The sequence below is a fragment of the Protomyctophum parallelum genome, assembly GCF_964188405.1.
Source record: "Protomyctophum parallelum genome assembly, chromosome: 8".
Lineage (NCBI taxonomy): Eukaryota > Metazoa > Chordata > Actinopteri > Myctophiformes > Myctophidae > Protomyctophum > Protomyctophum parallelum.
In genome coordinates, this window is record NC_139703.1 from 34970532 (window position 1) to 34988890 (window position 18359).

The 18359-nt window shown below is 43.7% G+C and overlaps 2 protein-coding genes across 2 annotated transcripts in view; both read left to right on the top strand.

The window, feature by feature from the left end:
- Positions 1-18359, top strand: part of dusp7 (dual specificity phosphatase 7) — a 140238-nt gene that overhangs the window by 116203 nt on the left and 5676 nt on the right. The window lies entirely within an intron of this gene.
- The window catches only part of iars1 (isoleucyl-tRNA synthetase 1), a 90626-nt gene that overhangs the window by 35578 nt on the left and 36689 nt on the right, over positions 1-18359 (top strand). The window contains exons 13-17 of the mRNA XM_083771696.1: positions 574-672; positions 8781-8907; positions 15112-15185; positions 16301-16495; positions 18216-18302. Of these exons, the coding sequence (XP_083627822.1) occupies positions 574-672; positions 8781-8907; positions 15112-15185; positions 16301-16495; positions 18216-18302 (582 nt within the window). The remainder of the gene's footprint in view (positions 1-573; positions 673-8780; positions 8908-15111; positions 15186-16300; positions 16496-18215; positions 18303-18359) is intronic.

The window sequence follows — 18359 nt, forward strand, 5'->3', positions numbered from 1 at the left end:
TCAATTACTTTCATGAGAAAGGGAGAGGTGGTGGAGTTAGTTGCTTTAGCAGACAGTTTGAGGGTCCAATGGAGTTACATATACTGTATATATATATATATATATATATATATATATATATATACATATTCGTATTTCATGTACATTATTCTGTAAACAATATCCTTGTATTGACTTTATGCACACGGCTGCCATCTTGCCAGTAAGGTGCTACCTAGGTGCAACTTCCCATTGACAGCCCATTCATCCAAACAGAAATGTCCTATCTAATTGTAATAAATAACGTCAAACTCACCAACATTGCAGCTTTACGGAAAGCTTGAATTATCCTCTTTCTATCTGCAATGTGGTTGTTTAATAAGTATCTACTGTAGACATGTTATGAGCTACTCCCTGTCAAAAAAATCCTTGCAGATTTTTTTCTAAGTGCTGGAGTTTGGAAGTGCTCGTTTAGAATTTGCACATAATGCAGCAGGAGGTTGCTTTACTGATAACGAGGTACTAGGTAGCACCTTGCATATATCATCAATTGGGACCGTCAAACTGAGATGTCCGTCTGTGTATTCCTACTAGGTCTGACACCCCTTTGATCTACAAAGCCGTCCCGAGCTGGTTCATCAGAGTGGAGCACATGGTGGAGAGACTACTGGAGAACAATGCAAAATGCTATTGGTAAGTAAGTAGTCTCGCGTTACCAGACTGTTGACTCTCGCAATGTCCAAATGCTTCACCATACAGTCTGGACCTGGGGTGAGCAACAGGTGGCCCCCACCTTCACTTAATGCGGCCCTCAGGTTAATATCAGAATACTGATATATATATATATATATTTTTTTTTTTTTTTTTTTTTTTTTTTTTTTTTTGCGGCTTACGCCTTTATTGATTTTTTAAGGGATAGAAAGTAGGCTGACAGGAAACGGGAGAGAGATGGGGGGATGACATGCGGTAAAGGCCGTGTCGGGTCCGGGAGTCGAACCCGCGGCACACCGCGACTGGATCACCAGTCCGGTGCCCAGACCGTTACGCTACGGCCTGGGCCTGAATACTGATATATTACTGTAAACATGACCCACTTTAATTACTTCAGTCTAAATTAGTAGCTTAATGAGTAGTATTAAAATGTTATTGTCTTTCTTTTATGTCCAATGTGTTTGTATGTGGTTCATAAAGTTAACCTAACTATAATCAAAGGCATTTGAAAGGCATTTGAAATTAAATTATTTTCAGGATTACAATTGAAAAATAGCAAAACATTAATTCAGGAATAGCAACAAAAAAAATAGCTGATCTACCAGGTCCGTTTGACCTTGTAGATCTGCTGTCTTTGCTATGACAGAAATATGCAATGTGGCCCTCTGGAGTGAGTGTGGAAATATAGTGGCCCTCTGGAGTGAGTGTGGAAATATAGTGGCCCTCTGGAGTGAGTGTGGAAATATAGTGGCCCTCTGGAGTGAGTGTAGAAATATAGTGGCCCTCTAGAGTGAGTGTGGAAATATAGTGGCCCTCTGGAGTGAGTGTGGAAATATAGTGGCCCTCTAGAGTGAGTGTGGAAATATAGTGGCCCTCTGGAGTGAGTGTGGAAATATAGTGGCCCTCTGGAGTGAGTGTGGAAATATAGTGGCCCTCTGGAGTGAGTGTGGAAATATAGTGGCCCTCTGGAGTGAGTGTGGAAATATAGTGGCCCTCTGGAGTGAGTGTGGAAATATAGTGGCCCTCTGGAGTGAGTGTGGAAATATAGTGGCCCTCTGGTGTGAGTGTGGAAATATTCCAGGTGACTAAAAGGTGACTAAGACTAAATAAACTATTCAAAACTAAAATCAAAATTTGCTGCCAAAAACCACACTGTATTGCAGGGCTGTGTGTGTGTACACATATATTTGGGAAGGCAGGCGCTCAACTGAAAATCTATATTTTAAATGAAGGAATCCAAAAGATGACCCATTTAGACCTGACACTAGATTCTACAAAATCTTCTAAACCCTATGTTTATATGTGGTGGTGCTCAACCTTTATGTTTTATGTTTTCATGCCAGAATTATATGTTGTTCCAGGGACCCCCCCCCCCAGAAGCAAAGTTTTGCGTTGAAAAACATATATTCTGAAAGAAAATATATTCAAAGATTTGCGCCATATTTTCACGATTTTTCAAAAATAGCAGACCTGATCTGCTATGTTTCAATGGCTAGAGTATAACATAATGTTTGACTCCCTACTAGTATTGTTTTCCGCTCTGTTGTCAATACATTATTTTGGGAGCTTTTAAAACGGTGTGTACGGATCTCCTCTCTCCTTTGTTAGTGCTCCTCTGACCAAACCACCAGATGGCACTGTGGCGCAGTGGTGTCTTACACAAACTCAGCATCAAAGTGCTTCACACAGGCATTAAAATGCATTCATGACATGGAAGGCATTTTAAAGCATAACGGAAGGAATTAAATGGTGGAGTAAAACTAGAGGTGCATTTGCAGTTTAACTTTTTCTATCCATGAACCAAAGGGGACTCACCACCACAAATGCTAATAAACATGCCACACTTGAATAACCCATTTACCTGGGAACGAGTACAAATGTCTTCTAAATCCTGACAGTTTTCTGAAAAACCCTATGTCAGTCGTTCTCAAACATTTTCATGTCAAAGACCCCCAAGATTATATGTAATTGGCCGCCGAACCCCATCTGAAAATATGTAGTTCCAGGAACCTCCCCAGAAGCAAAGATTTGAGTAAAAAGCGTTGGCTCTGAAAGAATATATATGCAAAGATTTGCACCACATTTTCACGATTTAAAAAAAGAGCTTGTAGATGAGCTTGTAGATCTGCTGTCGCCATGTAGAATGGCGGCGCGAGAGAACAGGGCCAGATGGTAACGGGTACCGTCGCCCATAATCCATCTCGCCCTCTTTTTTTTCCGCCAACCTCTGTTGGGCGGAACAACAGAGGTTTTTACTGAGAATAAGGTTAGGAATAAGTTTAGGGCTATGCATAGTTTTACTGGGGTTAAGTTTAGGATGAGGGTTAGGTTTTGGCACCGTTTTACTGATGTTAAGGTTAGGAATAAGTTCAGGTCTAAAACGTTTAAGCATAATTAGGCTACTTTAGGAATACCAAACTGAGCAGTTCCACTGGCTGTACGCCCGGTCGGTGCGAGTCGGTAAAAAGGGTGACTTTGTTCGTATTCGGGGCAGAGGGCTCCTTGAATGGCCACAGTTTCTGCCTGGGCATGCCTTTGTCCACATGGACAGTACATATCGCTGCTCCTTTTGAAGCAAGCATAACCCATTTAGACCTGATATCGAAATAAAAAGAAAGTCTTCTAAATCCTGACAGATTTCTGAAATACCTGTGTTTCTATATCAGTGGTGCTCAATATTTCATGTCAAGGACATTATCTGTATTTGGCAACCGGCCACCATCTGGAAATATGTTGGCCGGAAGCAAAGATTTGAGTTAAAAACGTTCGAATATTTGTGTTAAAAAATAAAGAATATAAAGATTTGCGCCACATTTTCATGATTTAAAAAAAATAGACCTACAAGCACTCTACAATGAGCTTGTAGATCTGCTATTTTTCAATAGCTAAAATATGAAATAATGCTTAACCCATTTTGGGTGGGAACCCCATTTGGCGTTTTAAGCATTATGTTATACTTTAGCTATTGAAAAATAGCTAGGTGTGCTATTTTTGAAAAAATGTAGTGCAAATCTTTGAATATATATTCTTTCAGAGCACGCGTTTTTAACTCATATCTTTGCTTCTGGGGGGGGTCCCTGGAACAACATATTTTCAGATGGGGGTCAGCAGCCAATTACATATAATCTTGGGGGTCCTTGACATGAAATAGTTTGAGAATAACTGACATACAGTAGAAACATAGGTTTTTTCAGAAAACTGTCAGGATTTAGAAGGCATTTGTAGAATCGTCCTCAGGTCTAAATGGGGTAAAACACCAAAAGGGGTTCCCGCCCAGAATGGGATAAGGCACATACCTGCAGTGTGACATGTCGATTACACCAATGACAGGAGAGAGAAACCATGTAGTCTGCTAGAACATGTAATGTACCGTATGCCAGCTTTCAGTTATCTTTATCCCAGCTTGGCCCGATGCACATGTCTCTTTACAGATGTCTTTTTCCCCCCTTCTTCCTCATGCTAATTAAAGCAATATCTTATATGATAAAAAGACAACAATGAAATGTATAATATGGAACGTGCCAAGAAAAGGTATTAAGCATCAAGATGGCGTGGATTCTAAGCAGCGATAGCCCTGTTACTCCCTGTGCTCTTTTCTTTCTGAGCTGCAGTAGCTGCCTGTGGTAATGGGCCTGTCAGACTGAGATGAATGCATAGCCCTCTGGGTAGGTTAGCCCATTATGGGCACGAACCCCTTTCGGTGTTTGAAGCATACTTTAGCTGTTGAAAAATAGCAGATCTACAAGCTCGTAGCACGGCTCTCTGTGCCACGCTATGGGCTTGTATATCTGCTATTTTTTTGAGAAATTGTGAAACTCTGGCGCAAATCTTTGAATATATATTCTTTCAGAGCGAACGATTTATTTTGAACACAAATCTTTGCTTCTGGTGGGGGGGTCCCTGGAACAACATTTTCAGATGGGGGCCAAATACAGATAATTATGGTGGTCCTTGAGGTGAAAAAGGTTGAGAACCACTGACATAGAAATGCAGAATCGTCCTTGGGTCTAAATGGGTTAGCGTGCACGCACACGCGCACACACACACACACACACACACACACACACACACACACACACACACACACACACTCAAATCCTGAGCTGTGAGGTCCATTAGTTTTAATAATATTTCAGTCCACGGCACTGTATGTACTGTATGTGAGATGAAGTGTATTATTTAACCGCCTATTTGAATTGACTCTTTAAGAGCTGCAAAGAGACTTTTCAGGCATGGCAAAACATTTAAGGTGCCAAATGTGTGATTGATGTGCTTATTTCTAATAGACGATAACCCTGCTTCATTATTCACATATTCATATTGACAGATAGAGCTGTCAAACTGCAAATCAAATTGTGCAAATATTACGCACGCACATGTTCTTGCTCCTACACAGTGTGTGGGTGGCTGCCCACTGAGGCCGATGCACAGCTTCAGTTTATTCTCCCAGCTTTGTTATCGGATTTTGTTCAAAGAAAAGTGAAACTTTCTTTTTGATTAAAATCACCACTTTTCACAGTTTGAATGTTTTTGGGCCAGGGGGAGACTAGCTCTATCACTGAGGTGTCCACTGGGGGAGACTAGCTCTATCACTGAGGTGTCCACTGGGGGAGACTAGCTCTATCACTGAGGTGTCCACTGGGGGAGACTAGCTCTATTACTGGAGGAAACTAGCTCTATCACTGAGGTGTCCACTGGGGGAGACTAGCTCTATCACTGAGGTGTCCACTGGGGGAGACTAGCTCTATCACTGGAGGAGACTAGCTCTATCACTGAGGTGCCCACTGGGGGAGACTAGCTCTATCACTGGAGGAGACTAGCTCTATCACTGAGGTGCCCACTGGGGGAGACTAGCTCTATCACTGGAGGAGACTAGCTCTATCACTGAGGTGTCCACTGGGGGAGACTAGCTCTATCACTGAGGTGTCCACTGGGGGAGACTAGCTCTATCACTGAGGTGCTCACTGGGGGAGACTAGCTCTATCACTGAGGTGTCCACTGGGGGAGACTAGCTCTATCACTGAGGTGTCCACTGGGGGAGACTAGCTCTATCACTGAGGTGTCCACTGGGGGAGACTAGCTCTATCACTGAGGTGTCCACTGGGGGAGACTAGCTCTATCACTGAGGTGTCCACTGGGGGAGACTAGCTCTATCACTGAGGTGCCCACTGGGGGAGACTAGCTCTATCACTGGAGGAGACTAGCTCTATCACTGAGGTGCCCACTGGGGGAGACTAGCTCTATCACTGGAGGAGACTAGCTCTATCACTGAGGTGTCCACTGGGGGAGACTAGCTCTATCACTGAGGTGTCCACTGGGGGAGACTAGCTCTATCACTGAGGTGCTCACTGGGGGAGACTAGCTCTATCACTGAGGTGTCCACTGGGGGAGACTAGCTCTATCACTGAGGTGTCCACTGGGGGAGACTAGCTCTATCACTGAGGTGTCCACTGGGGGAGACTAGCTCTATCACTGGAGGAGACTAGCTCTATCACTGAGGTGCCCACTGGGGGAGACTAGCTCTATCACTGAGGGGCCCACTGGGGGAGACTAGCTCTATCACTGAGGTGTCCACTGGGGGAGACTAGCTCTATCACTGAGGTGCTCACTGGGGGAGACTAGCTCTATCACTGAGGTGTCCACTGGGGGAGACTAGCTCTATCACTGAGGTGCTCACTGGGGGAGACTAGCTCTATCACTGAGGTGCCCACTGGCTTATCGCTACCCTAATGAAACCAAATTACATCCTGAGTTAAGTTCACATGGAACGGATAGATTAAACTGTGTTTAATCTATCAGTGTTTTTTTTTTTTAAGGTTGCCGTTCATTTTCCTTCGGTAACGCCTTGCGTTGCATTATTGGGCTAGAGTTGTGATTAAAAACTAGTAAATCTATAACAAAAGAATGAATAGATCCAAACAGTCGACAAATTTATTTTGGAGGGTCCCCAATTTTCTTTTATTTTCTTTTTTTTTGCAACTGAATGGCTGTAAGATGGAGTTTACATAATACACACAGTACTTGCATAAAAAGTTTAGTCTCTGTGGCACACCTAGGGGCCGCAATCTGCATTCAACGATGTTACTAGAAGCTTTGTCATTGGTCAATTTGCCTCTCTACTTCCTGATTGGTTAGTCATTTCGACCGGGTCTTTTTTTCGACCAATGACAAAGCCTCTAAGAACATCTTTGAATGCAGATTGTGGCCCCTAGATGCAGAAACTACATTTTTTGGGGAGTGTTTTACTCATTGCTGGCTGTCTGAATACCAAAGAATAATTGAAATAAAGTCATTCAAATTTTGACATATTATTGCCTATAGCAGCTTTAACCCTTAGCCGCATAAATCAATATTTAGTTAAATGGAGGGGATCCAATGGTAATTCCGATGGAGCATTAGTCCGACATGCTGGAACATGAGCTGCTCCTGTGCTTGCGGTTATGGTTAGGTTAGGGTTTGAGGTAGCTAGTCGGTCTAATGGTTGTCTGACCAATAGGGTTTGAGGTAGCTTGTCTGTCTAATTACTGTCGGACCAATAGGGTTTGAGGTAGCTAGTCGGTCTAATTACTGTCGGGGGGTACCGTCCTAAAGTCGGCTCTTCGGTGCTACTGAAAATGTCTTACGAGCCGAAATCATTTCGGCACTACAGCGCCGAAACAGCGGTAAAATAGGAGTGTGAATCGGCCCTAAAGCCTGTACGCGGTATACTGTTCACTAGTTTGGTATACCAACTTGATCCAATACACAATATAAGCTTTTGTATACAGCAGCTATTCATAAATATAACATTTTGTTATATAATATCGCAGTGCGGTTGCAGCAATACTGCAGCACCTTTAACCCATTTTGACCTGGGAACGATTCTACAAATGTCTTTCTGAAAAAAACTATGTTTCTAATTTTCTATGTCAGTCGTTCTCAAACTTATTTCATGTCAAGGACCCCAAGATTATATGTAATTGGCTCTGAAAATATGTTGTTCCAGGGGCACTCAGTGCCACGCTATGACCTTGTAGATCTGCTATTTTTTAATGGCAAAGTATAACCCCCCCCTCTCCAACACTCGTTATCATATCATCACCCTCGTCTTTATCAGTCTCTGTGTCTCTCACACATCCGTCCCCAGTGTCCATGACTCATTACAGACTGTACATGTTAAATTGACTCTATTGCATGTCTGTGGCTGCAAAGACAGGCACTCTAGTTTCGACATTTTAGTGCAAGCGGAGAGCGCAAGGGGAGGGGAGGGAGGCAGAGAAAGGAGGGAGCCGGGATAGGAGAGAGAGAGAGAAAAAAAGAAAAAAACATTAAATTGATATATTAGGGGCCTAAATAGAAATGCCTCCTCGCAAATGGGAATTGATGAACTCGTTGCTTGGCGCGTGGATCTTTGACGTCGATTTATACCCTCCGCACTATACTCTCCTGGCACACGGTGTGAGTGGAAGGACCGGGAAATGGAGGGAGTGAGAGGGGGGAGAGAGAATGGAGGCAGACGGAGAAAAGACGGAGCGAGGAAGTGTTTTACTGTGTGTGTGTAAAACGAAGAATGTGCCTTGAAGGTAGTGTTAACCTCTACAGTTTGGCCTCATAATGACGCCACTGTTTATTTTTAGGAGAGAGGGGGGGGGGGCTGGCCTGCTCAATAAAGTGACAAGGCATTGTAACAGGCCTGGCTCTCTCTGCTGTGGAGATTCGCAGCGAACATTTTCATTAAGTGCTTTTCATTAAGTGACAGCTGCAAATATGTGTGATTAATTAGATATTTGCCTGGAGAGCATGCATGGCAGCAGTGATCTCATTGGTTGGAGTCATCCAATTTGGGCGATGTGTGCACCTGGTTGGCCGAAAATAGCCGAGCTACAAGTTTTGGAGATCTGACATAGATTTTTTTTCTTTTTTTTCTGAAAAACCTCATGTTTCTATATCAGTGGTTCTCAATATTTCATGTCAACGACCCCAAAAATTATATGTAATTGGCCACCGACCCCCATCTGAAAATATGTTGTTCCAGGAAGCTAACGGAAGCTCTACCAACAAGAACACACAATATGACACCTCCTTCTCTCTCGTCCTGTTTCTGCCTCCAGGGTTCCGGATTTTGTTCGCGAGAAGCGATTCGGGAACTGGCTGAGGGACGCACGCGATTGGGCAGTTTCCAGGAACCGCTACTGGGGCACGCCCATCCCTCTTTGGGTCAGCGATGACTTTGAGGAGGTAATAAAGCATGCACGCACGCACGCACGCACACACACACACACACACGCAAACAGCTTCTAGTAAGACGCGGCGAGGTCGCATGCACGTATCCTCCTGAGTGACGGCAGACTGCTGTGCGAGTGCTGGCGCTTTACAATGGGGGGGGGGTCAGATCAACATATGGAATGAATTCTGTACTGAAAAATTGCTGCGACGCGTTGTGAGCTTGTAGTTCTGCTATTTTGGTCCAAAAGTGCCCTCTTACGGGATTTCAGCCCCTGCCTCTCTTAACACTCTCTGCACGTCCCTGGCTAGCTACGCGGCAGGCAGGACCACAGAGCTCGCTGGAGCAGCAATGTCAGCGATATGACAGTATTATATGTTTATATTGTATGTCAATTGACGTTTTTAACTCAAATATTTGCTTCTGGGAGATCCCTGGAACTACATATTTCCAGATGGTGGGGGGGTCGGCGGCCTAATGCAGATAATTCTGGGGCTCCTTGACATGAAATAGTTTTAGAACCACTGACATAGAAACATGGGTTTTTTTCAGAAAACTGTCAAGATTTAGAAGGCATTTAGAACTGAACTGCGCTGTCACAATTAGGTTGTTTGAGTGTTTTTGAAAAAAAAGAAGAAGTGTTGGGTCTCCTGGCTGAAAGAGGGACAACCAGCGACCTGCTTGCTGGAAATAGCATCGTGACTGTTTCCAGAACACGCTTTCTCCCTGGTGTCTCCCTCCCTTGGACCCCCCCCCCACACACACACACACCCACAATATCGCAACTGTCGTGCGCCACGCTTCGACTTAACATCTGTGTTGAACGTAAATCAATGCCCTACTTTGTCACACTAGCGTCACGCAAAAGTAGCAAAAAACTTGGCGATCTACGAGCTTGCCGCGGGACGGCAAAATGTGCCTCATATCTTTGAATATATTATTACAGAGTGAACATTTTAACTCAAATCTTCGCTTCTGGGAGGGGTCCCTGGAACAACAATATTGAGCACCACTGATATAGGAACATAAGGTTATTCAGAAAAGCATTTTTTACATTTCGACGTCGGGCCTGGTGAAAGTCGTTAAGTCTTTCACTTGAAACAATGAAAAGTATTAATAACTTGTGACTAAATAAATAGTGTGCTTTGGATCCATTAGAACGCTGGTTCCTTTTTTACCGTTCCGTGCGTGCGAGCCTGGTCTTCCGCTTTTCATATTTCTCACCTGCATTATGTGTTTATTTATTTTTTTAATCTTCATGCTCTTTGTGCACCCATCTTTTGGTCTCTTATTTTCTTATCAATGGCCCTTCCGTTTCCTCCCTGCCTCTGGGTACCGGCGGGGCGGTTTGTGTCGGGTTGTATCTGGGCCATGCTACCTGGCACTGTGGTAAAACTGGAGCAGCGCCTACAGGTTACCTCTCTAGAGGAGGGCGGATAACACACTTTTAAGGACTGTTTTTCTTAGTTAAAGTTACTCTGAAAGTGTTATAATTTGGCTCATGCTAATGTAGTGTATTTCATTTGATAGTTTCATTTCTTTGCAAAGCACGCACGCACACACACACGGCAGGCTTAACACGGAGTACGCCAAAAGCGCCGAAAACGGAGGTTTAAATTAGTACCCTAGCCTGCCAAACCCGGAACCTCCGCTTTCCATGGTTTAGATTATTTAATCCATGTTTTGATCCGATCGTATCGTTAGCCACTGTTCGTTAGCACAAAAGTCGAAGTGGGACATTCTAAGCCCTGCATTCAAAGGCCTGTATCTCAGAAACGACATTGAGGGGACGTTTCTGGGGAAGACAAGCATTTTCAACGGGCTGTAGCAGGCTCTGTGATACTCGCCGTCGGGTTTTTCCACCACTGACCGAGACGACAACAACAGGTCATGACACCATGACACCTTACTGTAACATCCGGTTACGGATATTTGGCTCTTCAAAGTAAGTGTTACTTACTTAGTTATCATGAAACATGTGTAAGCCAAGTCTACATAAAATGCTATCTAAGTCTACATACAAATGTTGGGGCTAGGGCAAGTGCTACGGGCCATGATGGAGTCTGAAGAGGTGGGTTTTCAGACTACGGCGGAAGGTTGGGACTTGGGAGTGATGACTCAGTTCTGATTGCAATGGGAAGTGCATTCCATAGTTTTGGAGCCAGAAGGGAGAAGAGTTTGGGACGTGTGGAGCGTTGGAGCGTGCATTTTGAATGAAAGTACTTCCAGCTTCCCTGCGTTGGCTGATCTGAGTGCACGTGAGGGTTTGTAGGGTTCGATCAGACTTGCAAGATATAGGGGAGCCATACCTTTGATTGCTTTGAATGCCAGGATCAGAGTTTTGTATTCTGTGCGGGCAGCGACCGGGAGCCAATGGAGGGAGCGGAAAAGGGGGGAGACATGTGAGAATTTTGGTTGGTTGAAGACAAAGCGAGCTGCGGCATTTTGGATCAGTTGGAGAGGCAGGTTGGAAGTGCACATGCCGGTAGGCCAGTAAGGAGGGAGTTAAAATAGTCAAGTTTTGACAATACTGTTGTCTGGATTAGGAGCTGGGCTGACTCCTGGGTGAGGGAGGGTCTAATTGGCTGACTCCTGGGTGAGGAACAGTCTAATTGGCTGACTCCTGGGTGAGGAAGGGTCTGACTGGCTGACTCCTGGGTGAGGCACAGTCTAATTGGCTGACTCCTGGGTGAGGAAGGGTCTGATTGGCTGACTGCTGGGTGAGGAGCGGTCTAATTCGTCGTACGTTATAGAGTGCAGAGTAATCTAGTAAGAGAGTAATGACACTCCCGTTGACTCTCATTGTAACAATGGAAAGCGGAAGTGCTCATTCTATCTCAATGGAATAGTTCTAGCCATAGGAGCAATGTTTGGAACTATCGCCCATAGGCACCCGCTTTGCGGCGAGATCAAAGCGTGTCACCACTCTCTTACTAGATTACTCTGATAGAGTGTAAACCTACAGGATCACCATCATCAATCTCCATATATGGGCTTAACCCATTCTGGACGGGATCCCCTTTTGGTGTTTAAACCCATTTAGACCTGAGGACCATTCTACAAATGTCTTCTAAATCCTGACAGTTTTCTGAAAACCCCATGTGTCTGTCAGTGCTGCTCAAACATTATCATGTCAAGGACCCCCAATAATATATGTAACTGAACATATGTTGTTCCAGGGACCTCCCCAGAAGCAAATATTTGAGTTAAAAACTTTCTGGAACTTTCAGATGGGGGTCGGCAGCCAAATGCATATCATTGTTTAGTGGTTCTGGCGCTCGGCCTCAGGAGGACTGACTGATACAGAGGTCCGGTTGTCCAGAGCCACAGATCTGACTGATATGCCCCACTTCAAACTGGCCGTGCGCAGTGGCAAGGTCTCCAGGGAGTGCGGTCGATCCCTAGTTGTGAGCTTGTAGATCGGATTTTCTTTGTATGATGAAGTAGGGCAGGGGTGGACAACTGGCAGCCCGGGGGCCACATGCGGCCCCACCTTCACTTAATGTTAATATCAGAATACTGATATAGTATTGATTTCAGCTGTTATAATTCCAAACCCGCTTTAATTACTTCATGACTAGTATTAAATGACTACCCGGTAGTACTTAATGAGTAGTATTACAATGTTGTTGTCTTTTTGTGTCCAATGTAGTTATGTCAACAGTTCATAAAGTTAACATAACTATAACTAAATGCATTTGAAATTAAATAAACCGTTTACTTTTCAGGATTCAAAAACAGCAAAACATTATTCAGGTTTTCAATTCAAATATAGCAAAAATAGCTGATCTAAAAGCTCAAAACGTGCCACATTGCAACACGTTTTGGGCTTGTAGATCAGTTATTTTTGCTACGACATTAATATGCACTGTGGCCCTCTGGAGTGAGTGTGGAAATATATTGGCCCTCTCCATCGTCAAAGTTGCCCACCCCTGAAGTAGGGCATTACTTTCTGAAGCAACATAAAAAAATCGATCGATATGGAGGTATCTGGTTGGGATGCGGCGATATTTGAGGTTATGACGTGGGCCTGGCGGAAACTCTGCTGTTGATAAACTAATTTATCTGATGCATAGAAACTAATTAGAATAAATCATTGTAATGTGTTTATCTCCAAAGGAACACGGTGAAACAATGAATATGATGAAAGGGTGGGGAAACACTGAGATTGTGATGAGAGTTGGCACCAATTAACTCTTCTGGGCTTAGCCATCTAATACATCTAAACTAGGACAAATATAAATTGGATTTCAGCCCCGTGGGCTTGAGCACGCGTGGTAATAAACTGAGAAAATAGCAGTGTTTTTAGATTTGAACTTAAAATTCTCTTTATAGTTGAAGAAAACAAACATAAGCCTAATTGATAAACCACAACAAGGTACATGGTACTCGAAGACAGGCATCCGCTTATCTTAACCCATTTAGGCCTGACGTCGAAATAAAAAAATAAAAATCTTGGACCCATATGTAATTGCCCGCCGACCCTCATCTGAAAATATGTTGTTCCAGGGACCTCCCAAGAAGCAAATATTGAATATATTCAAACATTTTGGCCACATTTCTACGATTTTTTTTTTAGCAGATCTACAAGCTCATAGAACGGCACCGAGTGCCGCACTATGAGCTTGTAGATCTGCTATTTTTCAATGGCTAAAGTATAACATGATGCTTACAACACCAAAAGGTGTTAATTATTCATCCAGTCACCACATCTCATTATGACTTTATATGATTTTAATGTATCTCAACAAGACTAAGAAGGCTGCCAGGACGGGCTATGTGATGTAATTAGATCATGACCATGTCTTGTTGTTTGTGTAAGGGTCCAAACACGCAACTCCTTGCAACATGCAACATACTTGCATTCTCCCCAACGGCAGTTGCACGAAGTTGCATTGGTGTGGTGTGGTTTGTTTTTGTTTCAAGGCCGGCGTTGCAACTGGTGTGGTTTGGGGCTTAAAGTTGACATTGGGGTTTTTTAAGGCAATCTTGCATGCATGCACATGCATGCATGGTAGGTTTGTCTAAGGGTAGCCTGGGGTCCTTTCAATAGACCATTTGCAGACCGCGACCATGTTTCCATCAGAGTTTGGAAGCAAAACGGGTGGTACGCAGGGCAGTTGAGTGATATCTAACGAGCACTTAGAAAAATTATTATCTGCAAGGACACAGAGTATCTCATAACATGTGTACAGTGAATATTTTTGAAACAAACATTTTGAGGATAGAAAGATAATAAAGCTTTCCGTACAGCTGCAATGTTGGTGAGTTTGACGTTGTTCAATACAATCCAAAATAAAAACGTCTGGGTTTCCGAGGCTAGTCTAAAAGTGGCAGTAGAGGATAACATACCACAGGGTTTCAAATACAGTAGGGTTCAGTCGTTTTAGGTTTTGGACTAAAGTGTTGGAACACCAAACTTTGACACACACGTCTCCACCCTGAGAGGCTCGACACTAGCATGCCTCTCAGATTTGAGAACGGATTCATCACATTAGAAATATCATCAGTTGTGTCTTCTTCTGTCGTATGTCCTTAGACCTTCAGCTCCGTTGCAGCCAGCCAGTCCAGTGTGTCATTGTCTAGGTCAAATCACCATTTGGTGGTCAGCACGTGTTCCACAGTCTGTAATGGATCCGATTCCCCACATTCGCAGTGGGCACTTTCTGTGAGATCCAAATCACTTGTGCTGATTAGTAGTGATTAGACAGAGTTTTGTCAGAGCAGCAGCATTATTGGCGTAGGAATGGAACATAAAGGGAATGTCTACACTGCTGTATTTTAACATCAAGAGCCACATATTTTCTGAGGTGGTAATTCAGTATAAAAATGTTGGGAACCAAGTATAGAAAACCTTTGTTTCATCAGTTGTGCTCAAACCTTTTCAGGTCAAGGACAGACAGAATTATCTGTATTTGGTCGCGGACCTACAAGTTCTTAACTCAAATCTTTGAATATATATTTTTTCAGAGCAAACGTTTTTAACTCAAATCTTTGCTTCTGGTGAGAGTCCCTGGAACTACATATTTTCAGATGGGGGGGGGGGGGGTCGGCGGCCAATTACATATATTTCGGGGTCCTTGACATAAAATATTGAGCACCACTGATACAGAAACATGAGGTATTTCAGAAAACTGTCAGGATAAATGTGGACACCCTAACAGGGTGTATGTATTGTACATCATGATGTTGATGATCTCTCTCTGTGTGTCCTTCAGGTGGTGTGCATAGGATCCATGGGAGAACTGGAGGAGCTGACGGGTGTCAGCGTCACAGATCTGCATCGGGAGAGGTGAGACATGGATGGCCTCTTTCCATGTACTCTGTGTGTGTGTGTGTGTGTGTGTGTGTGTGTGTGTGTGTGTGTGTGTGTGTGTGTGTGTGTGTGTGTGTGTGTGTGTGTTAGGGCATTTTAAGCAACTAGTCGACTAGTTGATTGTAGGCCTCAAGATCAGGTCGATCATAGTTATAGTCACCAATGTACACAGTTTTTGTGGCCATGAAAAATTATTTTGTCTGTGGATATTTTTCTTCTTTTTTTACTGCAATTTAGTTTTTGTTTTTTAAACGTGGATTCTGTTACAGTACAGTACTGAGTACAGTATTGTGTTCCCAGGACCCCTGGGGGTGACATGATTGCGTCCTTTCTCAATGTATTGCGTCTAAGTTTGCAGGATGTAGCCTATTTGCAACACTGGGCTAAGAGAGAGAGAGGGGGGAGTCATTTGTCTGTTGTGTACACGACATAACATCTGTCCTGTCAGTGGGGTTCTGGAATATCACTTTTCTGGTCCTCCAATTATCTGAACTTCTCCTTTTAATTAACCCATTTTGGGGAACCCCTTTTGTGTTTTAAGCATTATGTTATACTTTAGCTATTGTTTTAGAGAAGGAGGAGAGACCCGCACACCGCCACTTGCTGGTTCAAGAGGTTTCTTTTGATAAGAGTCATACAGTAGCAACGTTTCGGCCTTTCGGCCTTCTTCAGGCATGCCTGAAGAAGGCCGAAAGGGTCTCTCCTCCTTCTATTCTCTAAAACGTTTGCTGCTCTGCCAGGACCTATACGCACCTGCTGTGGAATTAAACCGGGTGTGCGGAAGTCATCTCTGGAATACTTATCTATTGAAAAATAGTGAAAATGTGGCGCAAATCTTTGAATATATATATTCTTTCAGAGCGAACATTTTTAACTCACATCTTTGCTGCTGGAAGGTCCCTGGAACTACATATTTTCAGATGGGGCTCGGCGGCCAATTACATATATTTTTGAGGGTCCTTGACATGAAATATTGAGCACCACTGACACAGAAACATGAGGTATTCAGGATTCAGAAAGCATTTGTAGAATGGTCCTCAGGTCTAAATGTGTTAATCCATGCCTCTCCTCCTGGTTCTCATCCTCCCCAGCATTGACCACCTGACCATCCCGTCGCGGTGTGGTAAAGGCGAGCTGCGCAGGGTGAAGGAGGTGTTTGACTGCTGGTTCGAGAGCGGCAGCATGCCCTACGCCCAGGCCCACTACCCCTTTGAGAACAGGAAGGAGTTCGAGGACACGTTCCCTGCCGACTTCATCGCCGAGGGCATCGACCAGACCAGGGGATGGTAAGCACAAAACAAATGGACGTTAATTCACTGTGACTGATGTATTTGCCAATGAATCACTGTTTACTTATTTTTTTATTTGACAGGTACAATAGAGCTCCAAAGTCCTGACGTCACTCGCTCGTCCCCTCGATTTTCCCGTGGCTCACGGAAGTAATTTCTCTATGGATTGGAGAATAACATGGGGTCCTCTTAAAATCGTTTCATACAGTATAAGCGTTGTGGTTAAAAAATAAACGAGCTGTCTCAGGGTTATTGTCAGGGAGGTGTGTCTCCGTATAGTTTGCAACAGTCAGTCACTCATATTATGATACAGTCTGTTTCTAGAGGAAATGTAACTAATTCAGTAGCAGTAACAATAGCGTTTTCTCTCAGTCAGTTGATTCTTATAACACTCGTATCCATATGAGTGAAGCGGCCTGGATGATATGTTTATTTTTCAAACACAGTACTTATATGAGGCGATCTAAAAATCCCCCTATGGGGATTACAATACAAATAAAAAGTACATGAACCTGTGGATTCATTTGCGCCCTCTACCGATGTTGACGTCAGACTTCGGTGCTATATGCTCATTAATCAACATGTCAGTTTTAACATCCCTGTAAATGGGCCAGAGTTAGCTATAAGCTAATGTACATCTGTAGTCTCTGAGCAGGCTCTTAAAAATGATAAAACTATCAATATACAAAAACACATACAATATACATACTTTATTTAGTTTATGTCCATAGTCATACATTTTCCCTTAACACATTTGGTGCTAATCACAGTTATACTCCTATGAAATAATAAGGGCCTTTCTCAGCTGACCGTCCCGTCGTGGTGCGGTAAGGGGCGGTAAGGGGCGGTGCGGTGCGGTAAGGGGCGAGCTGTGAAACTGCTCTAACTCTTTGCTGTTCTCCTCACTGACAGATCTAATGAGTGTTGAAGTGGACACTAGCATCAACATACAAATAGCAGACCTACAAGCTCATAGATCTGCTATTTTTCAACAGCTAAAGTACAACATAATGCTTAAAACACCAAAAGGGGTTCCCGCCCAAAATGGGGTAATTCAGTTTCAGCTTCACCTAGCTGATGGCTGGCTGTAATGATATGATGATAAACATAGTCTGCTGTCCCAGACACTGCATTTGTGTGTACCATTTTGTTGTTCCCAGGACAATGGAACAATTCCAAAGTTTCGAGCACTGGGGCCTTCCTGTCCAATCTTGAACTATTGAAGTTGGTACTGTGTGGGGGCGAAGCCACTGGAATCACAACGTGGCGTTCAGCTGCACTTAGTGTGTTGCCGTCGCTCGATGTGTCCTCTATTTGCTCATATCGACCGAGTAGGACGCTATACAATTGATCTGAATAGCCAGAGGTGTACAAGAGAATTGTAAGTGCACATTTAGAGCGATCAATACAAGCTCAAGGACTATAACCTTTACCCGTCATCGCTGCACATTGTGTTCTTTTTATTAATATTTTGTAGTGCCCGGAGTAGTAAGAGAAACCTATGCAAATCTGGGAACTAAATAATTTTCTTCACCAATATGTTTCTAATGGTGTCTATTTGAGTTATTAGCATAATATGTGACCATACCATTAACATCCTATATAAGGCCAAATTCTTTCCAAATTCCATCATTCTTTAAGGGGGTTTTGTCAAATACCTGATAAAATGCCCTTACTAAGGTGTGCCCCTGACTTCCTAATGCCTTTTGATCCCCAGGTTCTACACTCTGCTGGTGCTTTCCACCGCTCTGTTTGGGAAGCCTCCGTTCAAGAACGTCATCGTCAACGGGCTGGTGCTGGCCAGGTTAGTGGCTTCACTTCACCTCCCTCCCTCCCCCCTAGCTCTGGTCCATAGCTCTAG